Raw genomic sequence first — 23,124 nt, forward strand, 5'->3', positions numbered from 1 at the left:
GAGACTGGCACAATTGTTCTTCTGATGAAAATACTTCTCTTTGAATCTCACACTTTTGATGAGAGGAAACCAGGGCTTGCACACATATTTGAAACGGAAGTGACAATCTTGATAGAATATCAACCACAATATCTCCAGGTAAAGGACAATGACCATCCATAGCGGTGTTTGCTCCCCAATCTTTTACATGGTAATATTTGATTGGAATAAACAGAATGACACAACTTACAAACCTATTGATGTGAAAAGATCTAGAAAACATGCATTATTAATAGAACAAAAGCGCAAGAAAAAAAAATCAAGCAGCAGTTTTACCATGTTATCAAACTTAGCAAAAAAAAAAGGTAAATTATACGTTTGGCCAATAATTCAGCAACTAGTCAAATGTATGAAACAAATACACTTTATGTTCTTATCAATGACCAAAGTATAAATAGGACATGATGAATGATTAGAAGCCAATAACCCAATAATAATAGGTTCATCCAGCGAATATAGTAGCACTCGTCCACCAAATAGTTGTACTACTTCATTTGATCGATCAGTATTATCCTAGTCTTGAGACTAATTCCCTTTCGTAATTAGAGCTAGGCTCTCCTGATAAATGAAAACACCACAGCCCATAAGCCTCGGCTGAATTCCAAGATCCGTAACTTGACTTGTTGTAGGGTCATATAGCACCAGCTGTGACGTTTCTGTGAGGTAAAAAACAATCTTATCATTCTCCCAAATACCTTTAGGCAAATGAGCAGCATCTATACGGGGTTGAACAGTTAACACCTTGGACCAACTTCCCTCTTGTTTCATTTCGTATATGGATGTCATACACTTATCACTGACTAACATTGCAAGAGAGTCTCCACGCAGTGTCAGCCTCACCCAGTGTTCACCTGGAATATCTGGGCCTTGCATCTCCCCCAACTGTTGGCTGCCCATGGCAAATGACTGAATCTTGCATATATCATTATTGTCGCTCCTACAAATCCAATAATAAATCCCGTTGAGATATGTGACGGAATAGGGAAAACCTAAGGTAAAACTGGAAGGGAATTGTAGGCTCTTCCATGAGTTATCGCATGAGGAATAGACACAGACAAAATTATGAAGGTAAAAGCGCCGTCTCTGTCCCTGTCCTTGTTCCCGGTTCTCAAAGAATACTCGAATCCAAACAACCTTATAATGCTGAGTCAGTTGGTCAAACCCCAATCCAAATTCATGATCATAGTTCCATAAGGAGTGCTCAGTCACAAAAGGCGCAGGAGGCAGAGGTCGGAACTCTCTGGTGGCAGGATTCCACAAACTCAAGCGTTCACCGTGTTCAAAAAAGATTTCCTGCACTAAGAATAAGCCATTAACTGGGCCAGCAAGAATTTTGAAATAATCGACCCTTGGAAGATAAAGGAGAATTTTTTCTTCAGGGGTCACACCCGAAACTATTTTTTCAGGTAGCAAGGAGACTACAGCAGACTGAAAGACGATGTGTTCTTCCGCTTCAAGTTTCAAGTTGCAAATGAGGAGACGGGAACGATTGTTCTTGTGATGAAAATGCTTCTCTATGAAACTCTCACTTTTGATGAGAGCATACCAGTGCTTGCACACACATTTGAAACGCAAGAGTGGTTCCACTGGCAACCTCAATAAAATATCAACCACAATATCTTCTGGTAAAGGACAATAACAATCCATACTGGTGGTCCGTTGCTCACCAATATATTACTGGAAATATAAGCACATCTCTCGTTTAGAATAATAAACAGAATGAGACAACTTAGATACATATAGAAAGAGAACGTGTCTAGAAAACATGCATTTAACGAGAGGATCCATTCCCAACATTAGTCCAAAAAACCAATAACATTTGATGATCGATTCTAAAAATTTTATATAGTATAGATTCGCATAATCAAGTAGAATAGAACCATAGGAAAAAAAGCTCAAAGAAGATAACAAGCTATAGGAAATATCAGCAGAAGTAAGTCTCACCGTTGAAGGGAGTATTATAATGCAAGGCCAAGATCAGGACCTGCAGCAGAAAAATGAGAGAAAAAATCAAACAGAGCAAAATGAAGTGAGGATGAGGATTGAATATACGGTGACATTTTACAATGACCTACACGAATCATTCCATAAAGATATATAACATACGGACATGGTACTGTATCAAATCTATGGGCCAAATTTTGTTGTACATCTCAGATAACATTGCGCATACTAATTGTAAATGTGGTATTCGTTCTCCTTAGCAGCTTATGTAAATACTAGATCCACCAACAGGCTTGGTTTAATGCAATGATTTTCATTGTAATAGAACAACTTAAGCAGTTAAAGTACACTTAACCACCAAAAGCCTCTATATTAACATAGGCAGAACATGGCAACAGAACAAATCATTATCTTTAAATCATTTTGACTATCAAATAGTGGTCAAACAAACTGTAAAACCAGAACCTAATTCATCTTGAAGTTAAAAGATAGAAGTATTGAAAAAATTCCTTTAACTTGGCACAAATTATAAGTTTCATCCTCGGACTATTGATAGACTTGAAACACTCATCTACTTGACTAACTAGACTTAGATACAAACCCCAACCTACCACAAGACATAACAAGTGGTTTCAAACTCTTGCAGGAGCAAGAGAATCTTAATAAAAAGCCGAGAAAAGCATTGAAAACACCCCTAAATTTAACGAGCATTTAGGGGTGTATTTCAAGATCCGAAGTGTATTTAAGTTCATTTAGATGCTTTAACTTTGTCAATAATTTGGAGATGAAACAACTAATACCATACACTGCGTTAGCAATATTATAATTATTTCAAAAGATTTAGTTACTTTGAGCCAAAGTATAACATTTAACATGTGACATTTCTACAACATTGTTATCCAACTTGGTGACCAAGTATTGCCTTACCAAAGCATTGTCTTTACTTAGTGACCAAGTATTAACTTTGTCAATAATTTGGAGATGAAACAACTAATACCATACACTGCGTTAGCAATATTATAATTATTTCAAAAGATTTAGTTACTTTGAGCCAAAGTATAACATTTAACATGTGACATTTCTACAACATTGTTATCCAACTTGGTGACCAAGTATTGCCTTACCAAAGCATTGTCTTTACTTGGTGACCAAGTATTATCTTTACTTGGTGACAAATTAAGTCACTTATTAGATCAATTTTGACTTCATTAAGTGAGAACATACCAAAGAAAAATAGAAAACACTTTCTTTCAGTTGTCTTGCTGATTTTGTAGTATTTATTTTGTTAATTCATGTATCCTCTAATTAATTTAGAGAAGGCTTACTCAAGTAATATTTATATTTATACTACTTAAGAATATTATTGTAATACTTCATTTTTATCTTAGATTTCTCGGTTGTAGACATTATGAGATATGTATTATTTCATTTTTTTGTTTTTAATTTGCCAATTTTTTATTATGTAATTTTTTAAAAAACTTTGATTTTATGAAATGCAAGTCCTTGTTTCAAACTCCTTGTAAGTTTTTCGATTGGTATGATCCAGAATTCGCTAGCCATGTGAATACTGTGATTTGGGTCTTTTCAAAAGAAGACCAACAAACAAGAAAAACAGTTCTAGTGTAGATGGATGTTAAAACTGATTTTGGACATTAGTTTGATATGTAAGCATTGAAATTTTATTGTGAATCTAAGTGTTATAAATGCAAGGTCTTGATAGTGAAATTTTCACTCCTCCCATCCTAGATTGCATACAACATTCATGGACAACCATTTTACACTTGACTCTTATTCTAGTACCCTCAATCACATACTTGCCTAATTCTACTCTCATTCACATACTTGCCTAACACAACTCCTTTTTTTGTAACATATTTTATAACTGCCTCTCTAAATTCCTTTACATTTTAAAATACCAATCAACATTGCCATATTACAATATCACAAGTAGAATCATATATCACTCTATCACTCTTCTTTTTCCCTCTTAAAATCCCTCCTTCAAGTTCACATCAGAAATAGGTTCTTCTTCATAACTTTGAAAACTATCACAATCAGAACTGTCATAGTATGGCTCATTCTCTGTTAGTTTATTTTTTGAATCTTTTTCTTTTGCCTTTTTCAATATCGTCATACCCTCATCAAGTTCAACTTTTTCTTGAATAGAAGGTTTAGTTTTTTGTTGGAAAGTAGATTTAACTTCTTCTTTAGTATCACTCCAGTATATTGAAAAATTAACATCATCAGTTTCTTCTTGGACACCTGCAACCCCATCATTCTCAAGTTTTTCACTAGATGGAAAGGAAGAATAGAAACCTAACCCTAGATATGGTATTTTTGGTTGTGCAGTTAAAAACCCATCAGATTTCCCATGTGCACTAAAAGACTCACCAACTTAACTTAAAGATTGACTAATTTGACCTTCAATTGAACCGACATCCTTCAGAATAGTGTCATGACACATATTAATATCAATTATGTCCCATCATGCATAAATAATGCAATGTTACAAATGTCGATGTCATTTTTTAATTCCACCAGATCACCCCCTAGAGATGGAACTGCATAATAACTTCTAATCCCAAAAGACATAGCATAATCTGCAAGTTCAGGAATTGACAAATGATCTTCATCCACATTCTCAACATATTCAGTCCTACCCCAAACATATATTGGACCTACCTCACTCACCAAGATACCCCCAAATTTGAACCTTAAATTTAGGTACTTAGTAGTCATAGTGTCAACCGATAACCACAATAATAATAAATATATTGTACAAGGCAACAACAGTGAAACATATGCAACAACAGCAAAACAAAGGCAACAAAACCAAAACAGAGACAACAAGGAAAACAAAGTATCTATTGTGTCCCCATCATGCATAAATAATGCAATGTTAGAAATGTCATGTCATTTTTCAATACCACCAGATCATCCCCTAGAGATCTAGAGATATTTTTAGGACTTGTAGAGATATTACTCTCCTTTTAAAAATAATAGAATACAAAAAGTAAATATTATGATCAAGATTTGAACTTGGTATCAGAGTCATGGGCAAATCAGATGCTTCTAATTTTACCCCATTATCATTCAATCTGAAAGTTCCTCTTTCAGTTCAGGACTTATTATAAATAAACAAATTATGATGTGTGGTCTCAAATCATAGAAATGCATAATGTTGAAAAAGAGAAACACACCTTTTTTTATGGGAATACACAACCACCTACTAAAAAGGATGAAGGGTATGAGAAATGGTACACAGACAATCAAAAGGCTAAGAGGTGGTTGTTGATGTCTATGTCTCTTGAGATTATGAAGCGATATATTCACTTACCTACTGCTCGAGCAATATGGAAAGCTCTGTCAACAACCTTCTATGATGGAGCAGATGAACTACATGTCTGCACTTTGAATCAAAAAGCTTATTCTGCCAAACAAAATGGCAGATCTCTCTCTTCCTACTATGAAGAATTGATTGAATTTTTGTGTGAGTTAGATCACTATGATAAGGTGATCAAGGAAAATGAGAAGGATGCAAGTTCTTACCACAAGTCTATTCAATGACAAAGGGTGCACATCTTTCTTGCTGGTTTGGATGGTGAATTTGAACAGTTTTGTAGGGAAATCTTAAGGAAGTATCCTATTCAAGACTTAGAAGAATGTTACTCAATGGTTCGTCGTGAATCTATTCGGCATGTAACAGTGAATAGAGATCTTGAAAAATCTGAAGCAGCAGCCATGGTGAGAAAATATAGATCTAATCAATATCGACCAGATCGAATGAGGTCTAAGGGTATCAAGTCCACTTATAAGTGAACTCATTGTGATCAGTCAGGGTACACAAAAGATCTTTGTTTTGAAATAATGAGATATCCAGAATGGTGGGATCATAATCGTGATTTAAGAAAGAGAAATGCAAGCAAGAGTTTTGTTGCTGCAATTGTAGAAATAAATGCCAAGGAATATGTTGATCAACAATAAACAGCCTTGGTAGTAACGAGTGGTAACAATGGTCAAGTTTTTAATTCATCTGCACTTGTTTCTAATAGTACATGGATAATTGATTCCGGAGCTACGTATACATGACATTGGATTCTAGACAAGCTTCATCTCTTAAACCATCGTCACAAAAGTATATTTCCACCACTAATGGTTCTTCAGAACCTATCACATGGATAATTGATTCCGGAGCTACGTATACATGACTTGGTGGCTGAGGGATATTGTTTCAATTCCTAATAATGTGCAGGAAACCTTAACTGATCCCAGGTGGAAAGCAACTATGGATGAAGAGATGGAATCCTTGAAAAAAAATGATACATGAGAACTTGTCAATTGTCCACTAAGAAAGAAAACAATTCAATGTCGATGGGTGTATACAGTCAAGTACAAAGCAGATGATATGATAAAATGATTCAAAGTGAGGTTGGTGGCTGAGGGATATAGTTAGACTTATGGAATCGACTATACCGAGACATTTGCACCTGTTGCCAAAATCAACACAATTCAAGGGCTATTATACATGGCTGCAAATTTTGATTGGCCAGTATAAATTTGATGTGAAAAATGTTTTTCTACATGGTGAATTGTCTGAAGAAGTTTATATGGACTATCTTCCAGGGTAAGGAATATCGAGATCACATGACCATAAAGTATGCAGATTAAAGAAATCCCTTTTTGGACTGAAACAATCACCAAGAGCGTGGTTTGAAAAATTCATCAAATTTATGAAGGCATATGGCTATACTCAAAGCAACACTGATCACACTTTGTTCTTGAAGAGACAACTGTAACACTTCAAAATCCAAGACGTATTCTAGAGCCTAACATAAGTGTCATAAGATTTAGAAACTATTTTAAGGTCCATTTTAATGAATATAAGTCATTTAGGAAGTTTAGAAACCAAAACGTCCAAGAACGTCCATGACGTCTGGAAACTAGTTCAAGGAGGTACTAGAGTGCCTTAGCCTACTTGACTAGCTTTAGGAGTCGAAAATTCATGAAATTTGGTGGAAGGGTTTCTAACATGTGTTTAAGTTGATTCATGGTCGAAACGTCTGGGTACGACTCTACAGGGACCAACCAAGGGACCTTGAGGAGGACCCTTGCATTTTGGGGTCAAAAGCACTGCCTGGGTAGTGTGCACCCATGAAGAGAGTCAACGAGGCGTGTGTGGATCGACGGGGCGTCGATGTCATCCGTCGACCAAATCTTATCCATTTGGCTAATGTTCCATTTGGACCAATCTTTTAACTTACCTGCGGATATGCAGCACGGAAGGGTGCAGGTCGTCGACTCACTGACGGAATGTTAGTCGAGGTCTCGTCTGTAAGGGCTGAGATTTTCTGCAAGTTTTGAGTTAGTTCCGATTAATGAATTAAAGGTTTATTTAATTAGTTGGTGTATTATAGAGGTCTAATTAACTTAGTTAACAATCTATTTAAAGTCCTAACCTAATTAAGACTGACTAAACTCTCATAACTCACAAACCCAAACTCTCTTCTTTCTCTCACTAGTGAAGAACTCCATTGAAGACCAAGCTAGGGGAGGGTTTAAGGAATGCAAAGAGTCAATTTTCACCATCAATATTAATCAATTAGTAAGGTATGGATATAATTCACCTTTGAGACCTCTTTCCTCAAAGGGTTCCATCAAATTGATTTCAAAAGTTGAGTATTCAAGTGAATTTCATCCAATCTCGATATTGATGCTATGGATTGATTTGTTTATGATTTATTTTGGATATATGAATATATTAACATGTATTTTAAATTTATTATGATATATTTTGATGGTTTGGTCTAGTTTGTCGAAGATGACATTTACCCCTTAATCCTAGGTTATGATCTTGATATGAATTAGGTTATATTGGTTCAATGAACTTGGTTATTGGTTTAATTACTACTATATGATGTTGTTATACTAATAATGAATGAATTATGGTGATTTATAGTCCTTTTATTTTAGTTCTTTAGAAGTGATATAGGTCATAGAGTATGTTGTAAGTTTGACCCAAGTATTTTGTCTTAAGCTATGATCTAGTATTGAATTATGATGTAGTGATTCTTCTAGCCTTGTTATCATGTTGGTCATTGAATTATGATGATGTTATATCCTAACTGGGTTAAATTAATGGTTGATGGTAAGACCTTGATGATGAATTGTGAAGGAGACTTGGTAAGTCTTATGATCCTAATCCTTTACTTCAAACTATGGATAATTGTGATTAAGTCATGATGTTGTATTAGGATTGATATGGTGGTCTGATGTTGAATTGAAATGTATTGACCATGATTTTTGAGGTGTTGGCATAATATGTAAATGTTATAAGGATGGTGAATGATTTACCAATATGCGTTATCATGATATGAAAATGTTAATGTGCTAACCTCACCTATATGAATTTTAATGAAAGGACAATACTCATGCAATTCCTATTGAACCATGATGATGATGATGTTTATACAAAGGTTAAACCTTATGACCTACAATAAGCTATGATGATTAATAAAGACATTTCAAAAGAGTCTCTAGCTTAGCACCGAGTGAACTAGAGTGAGGAGTTTCCCTTCCCACATAGGGAAGGTAGGATCACTAATGTACTCTTGAGATTGGAGACTATAATGCATGTAGCATAAAGAGAGTCCCAACTATATATCCTAGTTCCTTGAACTATGTTGCCCCATAAGAATACTAGCTAGAGGATCCACGTAGTTGCTACGTTCATATTTTGGTACTACCTCGGCAAGTAGTCCGCCTTCTTTCAGTGTAGGGTTTCATGACATCGGATTCCACATTTGCTCATGTGATCAATGTCGGTTAGGTAAAGATGTTCCCAAAAGGTAAAATAAACTAAAGGAATGAACTCTAACTAAGATAACCTAAGGGGTCTAGCTTAGTCTAGGTAGAGGTATGGGACTCTACCTAAACATTGCATTAGTTATCCTTGAGGGGAGTCTTAGGAGGATGTTTTTATGTATAAATATGTTTATGATGATATATGATATGTATATTATGAACTTAAACATTGTTGATACTATATATTGATTAGTTGCATGTTAAAAATGTACAAATCCTGGGTTGGAGCTATCGATGATAGACAGTCTACTTCGGGATATTATAGTTTTGTGGGAGGAAATCTTGTTACATGGAGGATAGAAAAACAAAAGGTTGTTGCTCGCTCAAGTGCGGAGGCGGAATTCAGAGGAATGGCACTTGGAATACATGAAGCATTATGGTTGAGACTTCTCTTAACATATTTGGTTTATCCAACTAACGCATCAATCCAACTATATTGCTATAATAAGGCTGCACGTGATATTGCACACAATTCAGTACAACACGATTGTACCAAGCATGTAGAAGTAGACGGATTTTTCATCAAGGAAAAGTTGGATGGAAAGATATTAAAGTTACCCAAGATTCATCGGAGGACCAATTGGTTGATCTTCTTACTAAAGCAGTTATCGAGTAAAATGTTCTCCAAGTTTGAGAGCAAGTTAGGCATGTTCGACATCTGTGTACCAACTTGAGGGGGAGCATAGAGATACTTTTAGGACTTGTAGAGATACTTTGTGATCTTTTAAAATAGGAACTCGATTGTAACAATCCTTGTAAAATAGGAAGATAACAGTTATTTCCATATATTGTAACTTAGTTAATAGTTATATAAGCATGTACATGCATCCTTTGAAAAATAATAGAATACAAAAAAGAAATATTTTGTTTAAGATTTGAATTGGAACTGCATAAGTTTTTCCTAACTCACTAATCCTAAAAGACATAGCATAATATGCAACTTCAGGAAATGACAAATGATCTTCATTCACATTCTCTACATATTCAGTCCTGCCCCTAACATATACTGGACCAACCTCACTCACCAAGATACCCCCAATTTTGAACCTTAAATTGAGGTACATAGTAGTCATAGTGTCAACCTATAACTACAATAATAATCAATATATTGTACAAGTCAACAACATCAAATCATATGCAACAACAGCAAAACAGAGGCAACAACACCAAAACAGAGACAACAACAGCAAAACAGACGAAACAACACCAAAACAGAGACAACAAGAAGAAAAAAGAGGCAACAAAACCAAATTTTACTCATAAGCATACAATTATACAAGGAAATTATAATACTTAACAATACAAAAACATAATAGATGGATTGGAACCCTAAAACCCTAAAATATTGATTTTACTCAACATCATACAAACATACAAAAGGAAATTACAAAAAAAAAACTCAACATTCAAAAATACCAAAATAGAATATTGAAATCAAAACCCTAGAATCTTAATTTTACTAAATAGCCCTAATTTATTTGAACTAATTACCAAAAACCCGAATACTCTGGCATACACAAGCTGAACAAGTTCATAATAATGCATTCTTAAGTGAAAATTCTAGTTGAAAACCATCAAACCCCTAATTGGAAGATCAACAGGAAACTCAATCGGAAATATGACGAAACCCTAGTCGAATTTTGGCGAATTCTTAAATGAAAATAAGGAAAAATTTAAATGATACAGTAAAAGAATCAAACAATAACACTTACTTGCTAAGAATTTTAGACAATTTTGAAATTTAATCGAACAATTTCAAGTCTAAGAAGATCCAAATCCAGAAAGATTTTTGCGAAATTTGCCCTTTACTCCGTCGATTACACTTCTTAGAGAGCCAAAAGCTTTGAAATCTGCAAGAACTTCACATCGTCGATTACACTTCTTGGAGCATAGTAAGAAGTTTTGAGCTTAGTGAGAAGTTCAGCTAAAAGTTTTAGGTTAGAAGAATTGATATTTATTTTTGCCATATTTATTTCTTTAGATGGCTAATATTTATCCAGCTAAAAATCCACATCACCACTTTTGTCAACCTGTCACGTGCGTGTAGTTACGATTGGATCAGGTGGATAATAAAGGTGTACGCGATGGAGGAATAAACAAGTTCAAGGGTAATTAAAACAGAATATAGTTTAGGTGTACAATAAATAAAAAGTTTCAAGTTCTTGGAGGTAATAAGCAATTTTGCCTTTTAAGAAAGTAAGATCTTTGATTAGATTTTTGTGAGAAAATAAATTTTGTTGAAATGTAACAAAATTATTTTATAGAAGCTAAAAAGGTAGAAAGATAATTTTGAGAAAAAATGCACTTATAAGTATTTTTATAAGTTTGGCGAAACTAATGATTAATCAATTATTTTTTAGATTTTGGTTAAACAAAAATTACTTTTCACAAAAGTAAATTTATTTAAAAAGATTTTTACTAAAGGCACTTTTCAAAATAAAATGATTTTAGAGTCTAGTCAAATATCAGTTGTGTTTCTACAATAACTTTTGAAACACTTTGAAGAAACATACACTTAAAACACCTTAAATTGTTTGATTAAACGGGAAAGGGTCATATATACCTTTGAATTCTTAAAAAAGGGGCATATGTACCCTTCGTCATACTTTGTTGATATATTTGCCCTTACCATCCAACTTTGGGTACATATTTTCCCATGTAAGGTTAAGTGTTGTGTCACCATTTTTATTAGTCTATGTGGCACCTAAATGGTGCCTATGTGGCTCCGTTTGTATATATTTTTAATTGTAGTTAAATTTTACTTTTTATTTAGTATTCTATCCAACCCATTTAGTAATATCCTACCCAACCAAAATAAAAATACATTAACCCATTTAGTAATTGACTTATGGTCTAAGGGCATCACCATAAAAAGACATTACAATGATATTGCTAAAGATTTGTTGAAAGGCGCCTTTGATTTACAGGAATCATTAGTGATGCTAGGGAAGCTGCAACAAGCTTCACAACATATGGCAAAGTTAAAAAAGAAGAAAAAATAGAAAGATAAGCCTGAACTTAATGGAATACCCATCAAAAGAACCAAGTCTGAAAGGATTTCAAAACACATGTTAAACAGTCTTGAGTTTCAAAAACCAAGATTTTCTATTGACAGGGATTGTTTTGATGAGCTTAGGGAAGTCATAAGAGATAACTTTGTGTGACACCTCGAAAATGACTTAGGTGAAATTAGAAACTAAAATGTTTTTAATAAGGGTATAATGTCCTAAAATGAATTATAATGTGGTATTGAGGCAGTGTCAAAAGTATTAGGTGAATTGAAAATCAAACGTCAAGGGACGACCAACACGTTCGACAGTTAGTCACCTATGTGCCTCATGTGGTGTTATGTTCCTATATGTGTGTTTTTTCAGTTAATGAGGTACTTATATGAGTTATTATAGTGTTTGTAGGAAGTGTGTCATGTTTCATGAAGTTTGAAGGTCAAACATCCAAAAACGTTCATGACGTTCGGAAGGTTTGCCTTAAAACGACCTTGTGTTTCTTAGCACGTTTCGTCAAATTTTACGCGTTCGTTTTTTATGAAATTGATATGAGAGGTCCTAAACTCGTATACAAACATATCAAGTTGTAAATGTCTTAGAAAAAGTCCCCAAGAACCATCTAACGGTCCTTGAGAAAGGACCCTTCCTAGAGCCAAAGGCTGTCAAGACCAACCCCAATTAACTGAGGCAAACGACGGCTCATTGGCCATTCAAAGCCCCGTCGATGGGATTCGTTCGTCAAGACTTAGCCTAGGGAGATCAAGATCACTATTGACAGTCTTAGTGCCAAACAACGGCCAGACAAGACGGTCCGTTTGTGGACAAACGGTCCGTCTGTGGCCAAGTCGTTTGGGAGGTTACTTAGGGGTATTTTAGGTATTTCAAGTGGGTTTAGAAGTCCTAAAATACCTAGATAAATTCATTCTTCCAAATCAAAACCCCAAAATCTCTAAGAAATTATCTAGAACTCCATATTCTTCATCAATTTCGTGAATTAAAATTATTGAGGTATGGTTTTTCATCCTTAAAACTCTATTCATCAAGGATCCCAGAATTGAAAGATATTTCCAAAGTTTTCTAAAGATGACCTTGTCCAATTTTATGATCTATCACTGGATTCTTGCATTAAAGGTTTTGAATCATTATATATTCATTATATTGATATTAATTAGATGATTTTAACTCAATTAACCTGTGAACCCATGTAATTGATGAACCATATTTTTTGAATACCTATGAACCATATTCTACGAGATATTGAATGATGTAAGGATTGTATTCAATTGATGTATAGGTTGTATTAGATTCATAAATATATATATAATTGACCTAGATTCATTGGGTATTATAGTTTTTGAATTGAATTGATGTTCATGGCCATGGGTAAGAGCTTTTTGTATTGAATTGGGTGATTTAGCTATGGATTGAAGTGGTAAGAATGGATTGGTGGTATTTTGCCCTATTTATACTTATTTTATGTAATTTAGCTCTTGTATTATGTTGTGATTGGTATGGTCCACTTATGGTGGCGGTGTTATGTGAATGATATGTCCTTGTCGACGTTACTTTATGTATTATGACGATCATGGCCTCGTCGGAAATTACTTGATATATAATGATGATTTGTGTAGTTGATTTATATTAAGTATGATCACGTCTATCTACATGTGAGTAACGTGAAAGTATCTGTTCTTCTATTGATTTTGTTAGGTGATCATGTTAGACTATGACTATGTTCTTATGTGTGTAGTCTTAGAGTTAATGTATAATTATTCCTACTTGACAATATGAGTCTATGAGTGGTTATATTGATGATGTTATAGTATTGTATAGGGTGACTTATAGATGATAATGGTTATTCCTATGTGCTTCTAGAAGATATGCAGTATGTGCTAAAGTGAAGTATTGGTGTCTTGTGTGGTTGACTTGTGTCCCTTACTTGATACATGTATGAATGTAAATATGAGATGTCTTGACTTAGGATGCTAAAGCCTCTTAAACTTGTATGTATGAGACCTTGAATGATTTTAAGAAGGTCCTTTATGTGAAACCTTAAACCTAGCGGTAAGGTTATGAACCTTGAAGTCAAAATTCGTAAGTCGTAATGGTATCCTTCTTGTAATGAATGACGGACTTAAGGTTGGTTGGCAGGAATGGCATTATATCATCCTTAGGAAAGTCATTAAGATGGAATTAAGGTTTGTTGGCTGCAACGGCATCATATCATCCTTAGGAAAGTCATCAAGCTATCTTCGTCTCCATTATAAGGCAGCCCTAGGGGACCTCTTTGGTAGGGCGAATGTGATTAGGTGATGAACTAGATATGGAACCCCTTCATATGATTCATTAATGTGAATTACTCTATGAGAACAAAGTCTAGCACCGAGCGAGTATGGTTTGGGAAGTATCTCTAGTGAAGAATGAGACTAGAGTACAAAGAAACCCTTCATATTCCTTAACTATGTGCCTACATAGGATGTGTCCAAGTTCTACAATTGGCAAGTAGAACACCCTCCATCGGAGTAGGTTACAACTCCGGATTCCATGCTTTGCTACAATGATCTATGTCGGTTATTCCATATTCCATGGTAGCAAGACATGGAATCCGAAATTATAACCTACTCCGATGAGGGTGTTCCACTTGCCAATGGTAGAACTTGGACACATCCAATGTAGGCACATGGTTAAGGAATATGAAGGTCATTCTTTGTAATCTAGTCTCATACTTAACTAGAACTACTTTACTTACCATACTAACTCGGTGCTAGCCTTCGTTCTCATAGAGTAATTCACATTAAAGGTTCATACAATTGGGTTCCATATCTAGTTCATAACCTAATCACATTTACCCTTCCAAAGATGTCTCCTTAGGGCTACCTTCCAATGGCGAGGGACACAAGTCAACCAAGACAAGACACCACATCCTTCACCTTAACACATATTACTAGTCATTTTATAAACACAGGAATAAGCATTATCATCTTTAAGTCATCCTATACATAAACATGTTATCATCAATATGACAATTATAGACTCATATAGTCAAGTAGGAACAATCATGCATCAACTCTAAGACTACACATAGAAGCACATAGTCATAGTCTATATGATTTCCTAACATACATAGAAAGAACACATACTTTCACCTTACTTCACAAATAGATAGACATACTCATACTTCACATAACACAACTATACAAAACATCATAATACTTCAAGTAGCTATGATCATCATATTACATAAAGTAATGCCGACAAGGCCACGTCAATTCACATAGCACCGCCACCATAAGTGGACCACACCAATCACAACATAATTAATGTCTAGTTAACATAAAATAAAAGGAATTAGGGCATCATACCCCACTCCATCTTACCACTTCGATTTCAAGGCTACAACATCCAATTTGATATCATAATGCCCTTACTTATGGTCATAACCAACAATTCAATATAATTATACAATAATCAATGAAACTAGGTCAATTAATTACATACTCATCAATCTAATACAACCTAGATATCAATTAATTACAATTATTGCATCATTAGATAGACCATAGAAAACTACATTAGAAATCATAATCCTTAAGTCAATCTCAATTCAATAAGCTAAATATTTAATAGATCTAAGAATGTAAAATATTCACTTTGTCAAATTGAAACAGCCTATAAACTAATTATCCATAATCTATACATGAATCAAAAGCCCATAACAATCTACACTTGAATCATCAATATCAAAGCATGATCACATAATCCATAATTTAGTCAAATTGAGAGATTTGTGAATGTCAAAAGTTCATGCAGAATTTCATTGGAATACATCAATTATACATCAATTACATCATATATAAACATTTGAAAACCATTTATGCAAGAACCCAAGACTTAGAGTAGAAATTGGACTTTTTCATCTTTTTATAAATTTTGAAAATCATCTCTGAAATTGGCTCTAAGGTGATAGAAAGCCTTAGATGAAGAACTCTCGTACCTTACTAGAAGAACCCAATGATAATTGAAGAAGAACTACATTGAAGAACCATCTTCAAGCTCCAACTTTACCTTGAACTCTCATGTAGGTTTTTGAAGAAACTTTTGGAGGGAATGTGTTTTGATTTAGGTGTTCGAGTTATAATGAGAGTTTAATGACTGATATACTCTTAAAATACCCATAAATACTCAAAACAACCGTCCAAAGGTTTATTGGTGCTTGGTGTGAATTTACAACTTCACCCCTCAACTTAACAGAAAGCTGGCAGGAGAACACACAGCCCATCAACGCAAGCATCGATGGTCCATGGTCTCACCCACGCCCCGTCAACGAGGGTCTCATGGGTTGCACCTGCAACTCCTCAACCTGAAGGCCAAGTGGCTCCATCAATGATACCCATCGACGGGCCGTTTCCTGGTCTACTGGCCATCGTTTGGGTCGTCGATTCCCACTGCTTGGCAATGTTGAGCTCCAATGTTGGGGTCCTCTTGTAGGGCCCCTTGTGGGTCCTATGTGGAGTCGTACCCAGACTTTTCCAACCCAAATATGTTCATATACGAGTTTAGGACATACCACATGAGTTTCATCCAAAACAAACATGTAAAACTCGATGAAACATAAATAGACACGTAAGGTCGTTTCAAGGCAAACCTTTCGAACGTCATGGACGTTCTTGGACGTTTGACCTCCAAACTTCAGGAAACTTGACACACTGCCTATATGCACTATAATAAATCATTTAAGAACCTTATGACATCATGAATCATACATAAACACATAAAACCACATATGAGGCACATAGGTGACTTAGTCGTTCCTTAATGTTTGACTTCCAATGTACCTAAACTCTTAGACACTGTCTAAACCCCACATATTAACCATTTTAGGACCTTGAACCACACGACGAACATGTTAGGATCTAGATTCACCTAAGTCATTTTTTGGATCTTGCAATTAGAAATCACTTAAAGAAATCCAATACAGGTAAGACTTTTGCTAAGTTGGATAAACATGTTGTGTCAAGTGTTATGTCTCAATTTGAAGCACATTGTCAATTAGGACACCCTTCTCTACCTTAGTTGAAGAAGCTACGCCCTCAATCCCAGAATATTTCTACATTGGAATGTGAGTCATGTTGATTTGCAAAACACTATCACATTTTGCCGGGTCAAAGGGTTAATAAACAAGTTTACTCAATTTTTAAGCTAGTTTTTTCTAATGTTTTGATTAATCGCACGCCTTTTGGCGTGTTTGCTGATGATGACCCTAACAATGTTCTCTTTCCAAACAAGTTACTATTTTCGATGGAGCCTAGGGTGTTTGAGAGCACATGTTATATTCGAGATGTTCGACCATTTGTTACCAAGTTGAAGCCCAAGGCATTGAAGTGCTTTTTCATGGGCTACTCTTTCCTTCAGAAGATAACTTTTTTATATTACTGAATTGGCAAATATTTAGTGTCCACTAATGTAGTATTTTAGGAGACTACACCACTCTTCTATACACCTCCCATTTCTACAATTTAGGGAGAGAAAGGCGAGTGGTTAGTCGATCAAATTAATCATTCATACAGAAGAAACGGTTCTCTATTGATTCAGAGCAATCAAATGATGTTGTTCCTCTATCTCTTAGTTCTTCTATTAAGAATTCAACATTCTCCATATTTGTCAACCTAAAGACCAATTTTTCAAGTTTAATGAAGAAGTCGAGAAATCGATTATTCATTTCCTACATCAATTCCTTAATCATCGAATCCTCATCCACTATTGCTCTTCAGAAAAGTACACATTAGTGCAAATCTACATATTTCATTACTAATTTTGTTTCGACCACTTATCTTATGCATCTAGTTCCTTGATTTCCTTTGTAGACCTATCTCAGTACCCAAACAGTGAAGGAAATTTTGAATATGAATAACATGATACAATTCTTGAGGATATACATGCTTTAGATGAGAATCACTCATACAATTTGGTGGATTTACCAAAAGGATAAAAGACAATAGGATGCAAGTGGGTGTTTGCAATCAGTTAGTCCTGATAGCTCTATAGCAAGACATTAGGTGAGACTTGTGGCTAAAGTCTATACTCAAAATTATGGGATGGATTATTTCTGCGGAGTATCCAAGCTCACCTCTGTCTGTTTGTTTATTTCCTTGGCTACTACTCAACATTATCCCTAACATCATTTAAATATCAAGAATGTGTTCCATCATGGTAATCTCTTCGAAGAGATGCATATGAAGCAAACACTTGTTTTGTTGCTCAAGGGGAGTATGAAAAAGTTTATCTCGAAAAATCTCTATATGGTCTGAAGCAGAGTCCTCGGGCTTGGTGTGACAATTAGGATGCTCTACACAATGCCTTAAAGCCAGCGCATCATGAGAAAACAAAACACATTGAGGTCGACTATCACTTTGTAGTGAAAAGATTCAAGAGAATATTATTTCTAATGGTTGGCTATGTGAAGACAGGAGAGCAATTGGTTGATATTTTCACAAAGGCTATAAACAAAACCGAGTGGAATATCTTTGTAACAAGTTGGGCATGATTAATATTTATGCTCCAACTTGAGGGTGGTGTTACATAATATATGTACATCTAAATATAATATACATAGCACGATCATAGGTAGAGATATTTACGAAATTTATGATTTTATTTCCTTAGATGGATGTACTTGTATATTTGCAAATACCTCACTCTACAAAAATACAAAGAGATTTTTGACATTATCTCTTTATCTTACAAATACCTTTAATTTATTAAGAGATAATGCATAGGTATCCCCCTAGCCTATGACTGAAATCTCAGTGACACACCTAAACTTAACTAATATCCTATTGCCCCCTAAACTCATTTTATTCGTATATTTGTGCACCTTTTGTACTGATGTATCACCTTCAACCACCCAAGTTGGTTGTGTTTATACACACTCGCCTGCTATGTGTGTAAATAATTTTTTAAAAATATATATATTTTTAAATTTTTTTATAATAATATTTCGCAATTTTTATTAAAAATATAATTTATTTTTTATAAGAAAAATATTCTTATTTTTTTTATCTTGCAATTAAAATAAGTTAACATTTTTTACCTTGTATGGAAACTATTTTTTTTTACTTGCATTTATTTTTTCTCTTTTATTTTTCTATTGAGGTTATTTTCTTTGTTTTCCTTTTGATTTGATTTCAAATGTCTTGTATTTAAAATAAGTTAATTTTGTACGGATATCAAAATAAGTGAGGAAAATCAAATAAAACATAAAAATATTAAGACATTAAAATTAAAGGACACTTTTAAATTGCTTTTTTAAATATACACAATTTATTAAGAACAATTAAAGTGAAAAGATAATAAATTAATTAAAAAAATTTAAAGCGAAAAGAAATTAAAATAAATATTTTACGAAGAAAAGAAACAAAAATAATTAAATATATATAAGTTTTATTATCAATAAATATGTGTACTAACTAATTACAAAGAGACAAATTAAAAAATGGCATGTGTTCAATTTGTGTACTCATCACTTAACTTCAAGAGAGTGTACACACTCTCCTCTATGACATGTCACCATTTGTGGTGTATTTATTTCATTTTAAATTAGTTTCAGTGGTTAATAGGACTCTAGTTAAGTTTAGGTGTGTCTCTAAATTTCTATCATAGAGGATACTTATGCATTTTTCTTTTTATTAATTCTAAATGATAGATCAAATTAAATATATAAAAAGCTTTTAGCAAACAAAAAAAAATTACAAAAGGATATCTATATACATACTAAACAGGCACCCAAGGGTGTGACCTAGTGATCAATGAAGTGGTTGAGAAACCCGAGGCCTCAAATTTAAAACTTAGAGGAGACAAAAAACACTAGGTGATTCTTTCCATTTGTTCTAACTTTGGTGGACAGTGTGACCTGTTCAACGTTGCTGGTAGGATGGCAAAATATATATATATATATATATATATATATATATATATTAGGCTGGTACATGTATACAGGCATTTTTGTAAGTACATCAAAGGTCGAAATATATACAAAGAGATGTAAGTAGACAGTTCTTTAAAACAATCTGGAGAACCTGTTTATCACTTTGTGCATCGTGTGAAATTAGGTCTTAGGCTAGCTCAAAGGGAGGAGGATTGTCCAAGCCTTATAAGGAGTTCACCCATCTCATTAATCATCGATGTGGGACTTTTGTCATTCTTTAATACCCCACCTCACGTCCAGTGGTTAGCATTTGGTGCGTGGGCAATTTTAATTTTGGGGACCCCAACATCGGGTGAAACAGACTCTGCTCTGATACCATATGAAATTAGGTCTTAGGCCTAACTCACACCCCAAAAGCTAGCTCAAATGGAGGAGGATTATCCAAGCCTTATAAGAAGTCCACCCATCTCATTAATCACCGATGTGGGACTTTTGTTATTCTTTAACAATCGAGCTATTATTTTTCTCCTTCAAAGTTTGTAACATCTCAAATATATTGTGTCATTTTTCAACCAGTCAAATTTATAAATGAGATGTTCATATGTCTTACTTTTAGTCTCTCTTTCAGTCCTATCTTGACAATATGGATAAAGGGTCCAGCTGCTAATGATATTAGCGTATATTCATTCAATTTGGCAACAGAATTTACTGTTTGGCACAAGCGTAACTTAGGCCTCTGCTATTGAAATTGACCATTTTTTGCTTGCCATAAACACTTCTAAATCCTGAAGCTGAAGAGAAACATACTTTGAAGAAAACAATATCAGAATCGCCAGTCTATGACTCACAAAAAACATTTGAACAAAGCTAATTTTTTCAGGTAAAGGGTAAAAAAAATATATATAGATTCACAATAACATTTGTTGACCGCTTTTTAGATCATTTGTAGTATAGATTCACATAATCAAGTAGAATAGAACCATATAAAGAAAAACAGAAAGCCCCATAAGAAGAGCTTTAAAGAAGATAACGACCCATACGAAATATCAGCAGAAGTAAGTCTCACCTCAGTTGGTTTGGGTGGCATAGCCCGTTGGATAAGTCCCCCCTTTTTTTATCCATTTCTTATGCAACACCAATATCAGGAACTGAAGCAACAACAACAGAGCAAATCAAAGTGAAGAAGAGGATTGAAAATACAGTGTAATAACAAATCAAGTGTTGATTTCCAAGTATATACATACGGACATGACACTGTATCACAACTATAGGCCAAAATTTGGTGTACAACTCATGCGTGTAATTCTTACTCGTTAGCGGCTTATATAAATACTAGACGGGTACCCAACATGCTTCATTTAGCGTAACGATTTTCATTGTAATAATACAAGCTAAGCAGTGTAAGCCGCCAAATGCCTCTATATTAACATAGGCAGAGCATGTACATATATCAAACTCATGTATAATACCCTTAAAAATGATATTGACAACCAAATAGTGGTCAAACAAACTGTAAAAACCAAAAACCAATTCATATTGATGTTTAAATAGATACAATAACCAACCATCCAAAATCCGAATAGAGATTAATGATCTGCACCCCTAACAGTCAGCAAGTGTTTATTTTTAAAAAGAGGGGGGGAATTGGGGGTAGGAGAAGTGGAAATGGGAGAGAGGATAGCAAGACCCTCACCAACAACGTGAAAGTTCAAGTAACCAGCCTACTAACTTAACTAATAAGGTTGTTCAATTTGCTAGACAACATTATCCTAGCCCTGGCTGTCATTTTTTCTCTTTAATTGAACTAAGCTCTGCTTGTAATTGAAAACCCAAGAGCGACCAATGATTAGGTCCAGCTGAAAGCCAAGATCAATTACTTGTCTTGTTGTGGGGTCATATACTACCAACTGTGAAGTTTCTGCGATTTGGAAAATCATCTTATCCTCCTCCCAGACGTTGCGAGGCTTATGAGCACCTATTTGAGGTTGAACACTAAGAACTTTGGTCCAACTACCCTCTAGATTCATTTCCCACACATCATATACGGATGTCATTTGTCGACCAAAACCACCAACTAAGATAGCTAGCGAGTCACCACGCAACATAAGCTTTCCCCATTGTGTGTATGGAATATACGGGCCTTGCATCTCCCCAAATTGTTCGCTGCCCATATCAAACGTGCACATGCGGAAGATATTGTCTCGAAGCCCACAGATCCAATAATATACCCCGTTGAGATGTGTAGCGCCAATGGACTTGTGTAAGTTACAACAGTCAGGGAAATCAGGTCTCAGGTCCTTCCAAGAGTTGTTGTGTAAGGAATAGACGCTGACAAAGAAATCGGGGGAAATGCCCAGTCCCTCTTCATCCCAAAATGTTCGTACATACAGAACCTTATAATCTTGAGTCAACGGGTCAAACCCCAATGCAAACTGATCATCGTGATCTCTGAATGGCTGAGACTCAAAGGACGCAGGAGGCAGAGGCCAGACCTCCCTGGTGGCAGGATTCCACAAAGCCAAGTGAGCATTGCCTTCATCAAAAAAGGATGCATTTTCCACCAAGAATAGGCCATCAACTGGGCCAATAATGGACCAGAAATCAGAGGTACACTGAAGCTGATGGACAGTTTTTTGTTCAGGGACAACACCTTGAACTATATTGGTAGGGAGCAAGGAAAAATCAATGGAATGTGATTCCCTCGTAAGTGTTAAGTTACAAATGAAGAGATGGACATGATTACGCTTGTGACGGAAATGCATTTCTACAAAACTTGGACTTGTGATGAGAGCATACCAATGTTTGGAGACACATTTGAAACGCACAAGTGATTCCACAGGCAACCATAATAGAACCTCCACTAATAAATCTTTTGGTAACTGACGTCTACCAACCATAATGGTGTTCCCAATTTATCTTCTGTGAAGCAAAAATGTCAAGAAAAATTATTATGATGTGATCAAAAGTATAGAAAAATGAAATTCACAATTCTCCCACGGTGTCAGTCATTAAGAAACAAAAGTGCGCTAAAATAAGATCTTAGCATATACAACAACTCTACAAGTAAATACACAACAATTTCGACTATCTTACCACAACTTGCATTCAATCCCAAAGTGAGTTGGGATACAAAAACCATAAAAGAGCGACAAAACCCTAAATTATCACCAAAATAGACAAAAATTGAAGAGAAATTGAAAATCTAACCTTGAAAGCTGAGGAAGAAGAATGAGATATGAGAGTAGTGAAGAAGAGGCAAGCAAAACCCTAATCAATTTATTCTAAACGATAAGCTCTGGGTTGGCACCTCCTTTTTCTTTTTATCTTTTAATTATTATGCTACCTACCTAC

The 23,124-nt window shown here is 34.8% G+C and overlaps 2 protein-coding genes across 6 annotated transcripts; both read right to left on the bottom strand.

Moving 5' to 3' along the window:
- Positions 1-309: 309 nt before the first annotated feature.
- Positions 310-9,425, bottom strand: LOC101256377 (F-box/kelch-repeat protein At3g23880). Its single transcript, XM_019213580.3, has 3 exons — positions 9,403-9,425; positions 1,984-2,023; positions 310-1,716 (listed from the first exon to the last, which is right to left on the bottom strand). The coding sequence occupies exon 3, from the start codon at positions 1,684-1,686 to the stop codon at positions 565-567; it is 1,122 nt and encodes a 373-aa protein (XP_019069125.1). The 5' UTR covers positions 1,687-1,716; positions 1,984-2,023; positions 9,403-9,425; the 3' UTR covers positions 310-564.
- A 1,216-nt stretch (positions 9,426-10,641) lies between these two features.
- Positions 10,642-23,116, bottom strand: LOC138337019 (F-box only protein 8-like). Of its 5 annotated transcripts, none has more exons than XR_011220828.1 (4): positions 22,981-23,116; positions 21,467-22,692; positions 20,840-20,921; positions 10,642-10,694 (listed from the first exon to the last, which is right to left on the bottom strand). XR_011220828.1 is itself a non-coding variant. In XM_069297258.1 (4 exons), the coding sequence occupies exons 2-3, from the start codon at positions 22,668-22,670 to the stop codon at positions 20,841-20,843; spliced, it is 1,101 nt and encodes a 366-aa protein (XP_069153359.1). In that variant the 5' UTR covers positions 22,671-22,692; positions 22,981-23,116; the 3' UTR covers positions 10,642-10,694; position 20,840. The 5 variants fall into 5 exon arrangements, 3 of the variants coding, with proteins under 3 accessions (XP_069153359.1, XP_069153358.1, XP_069153357.1); XR_011220829.1 differs by having other exon boundaries at positions 10,642-10,703; XM_069297258.1 differs by having other exon boundaries at positions 21,651-22,692.
- Between the last annotated feature and the right edge of the window lie 8 nt (positions 23,117-23,124).

Source organism: Solanum lycopersicum, chromosome 4 (genome assembly GCF_036512215.1).
Source record: "Solanum lycopersicum chromosome 4, SLM_r2.1".
NCBI classification, from domain to species: domain Eukaryota; kingdom Viridiplantae; phylum Streptophyta; class Magnoliopsida; order Solanales; family Solanaceae; genus Solanum; species Solanum lycopersicum.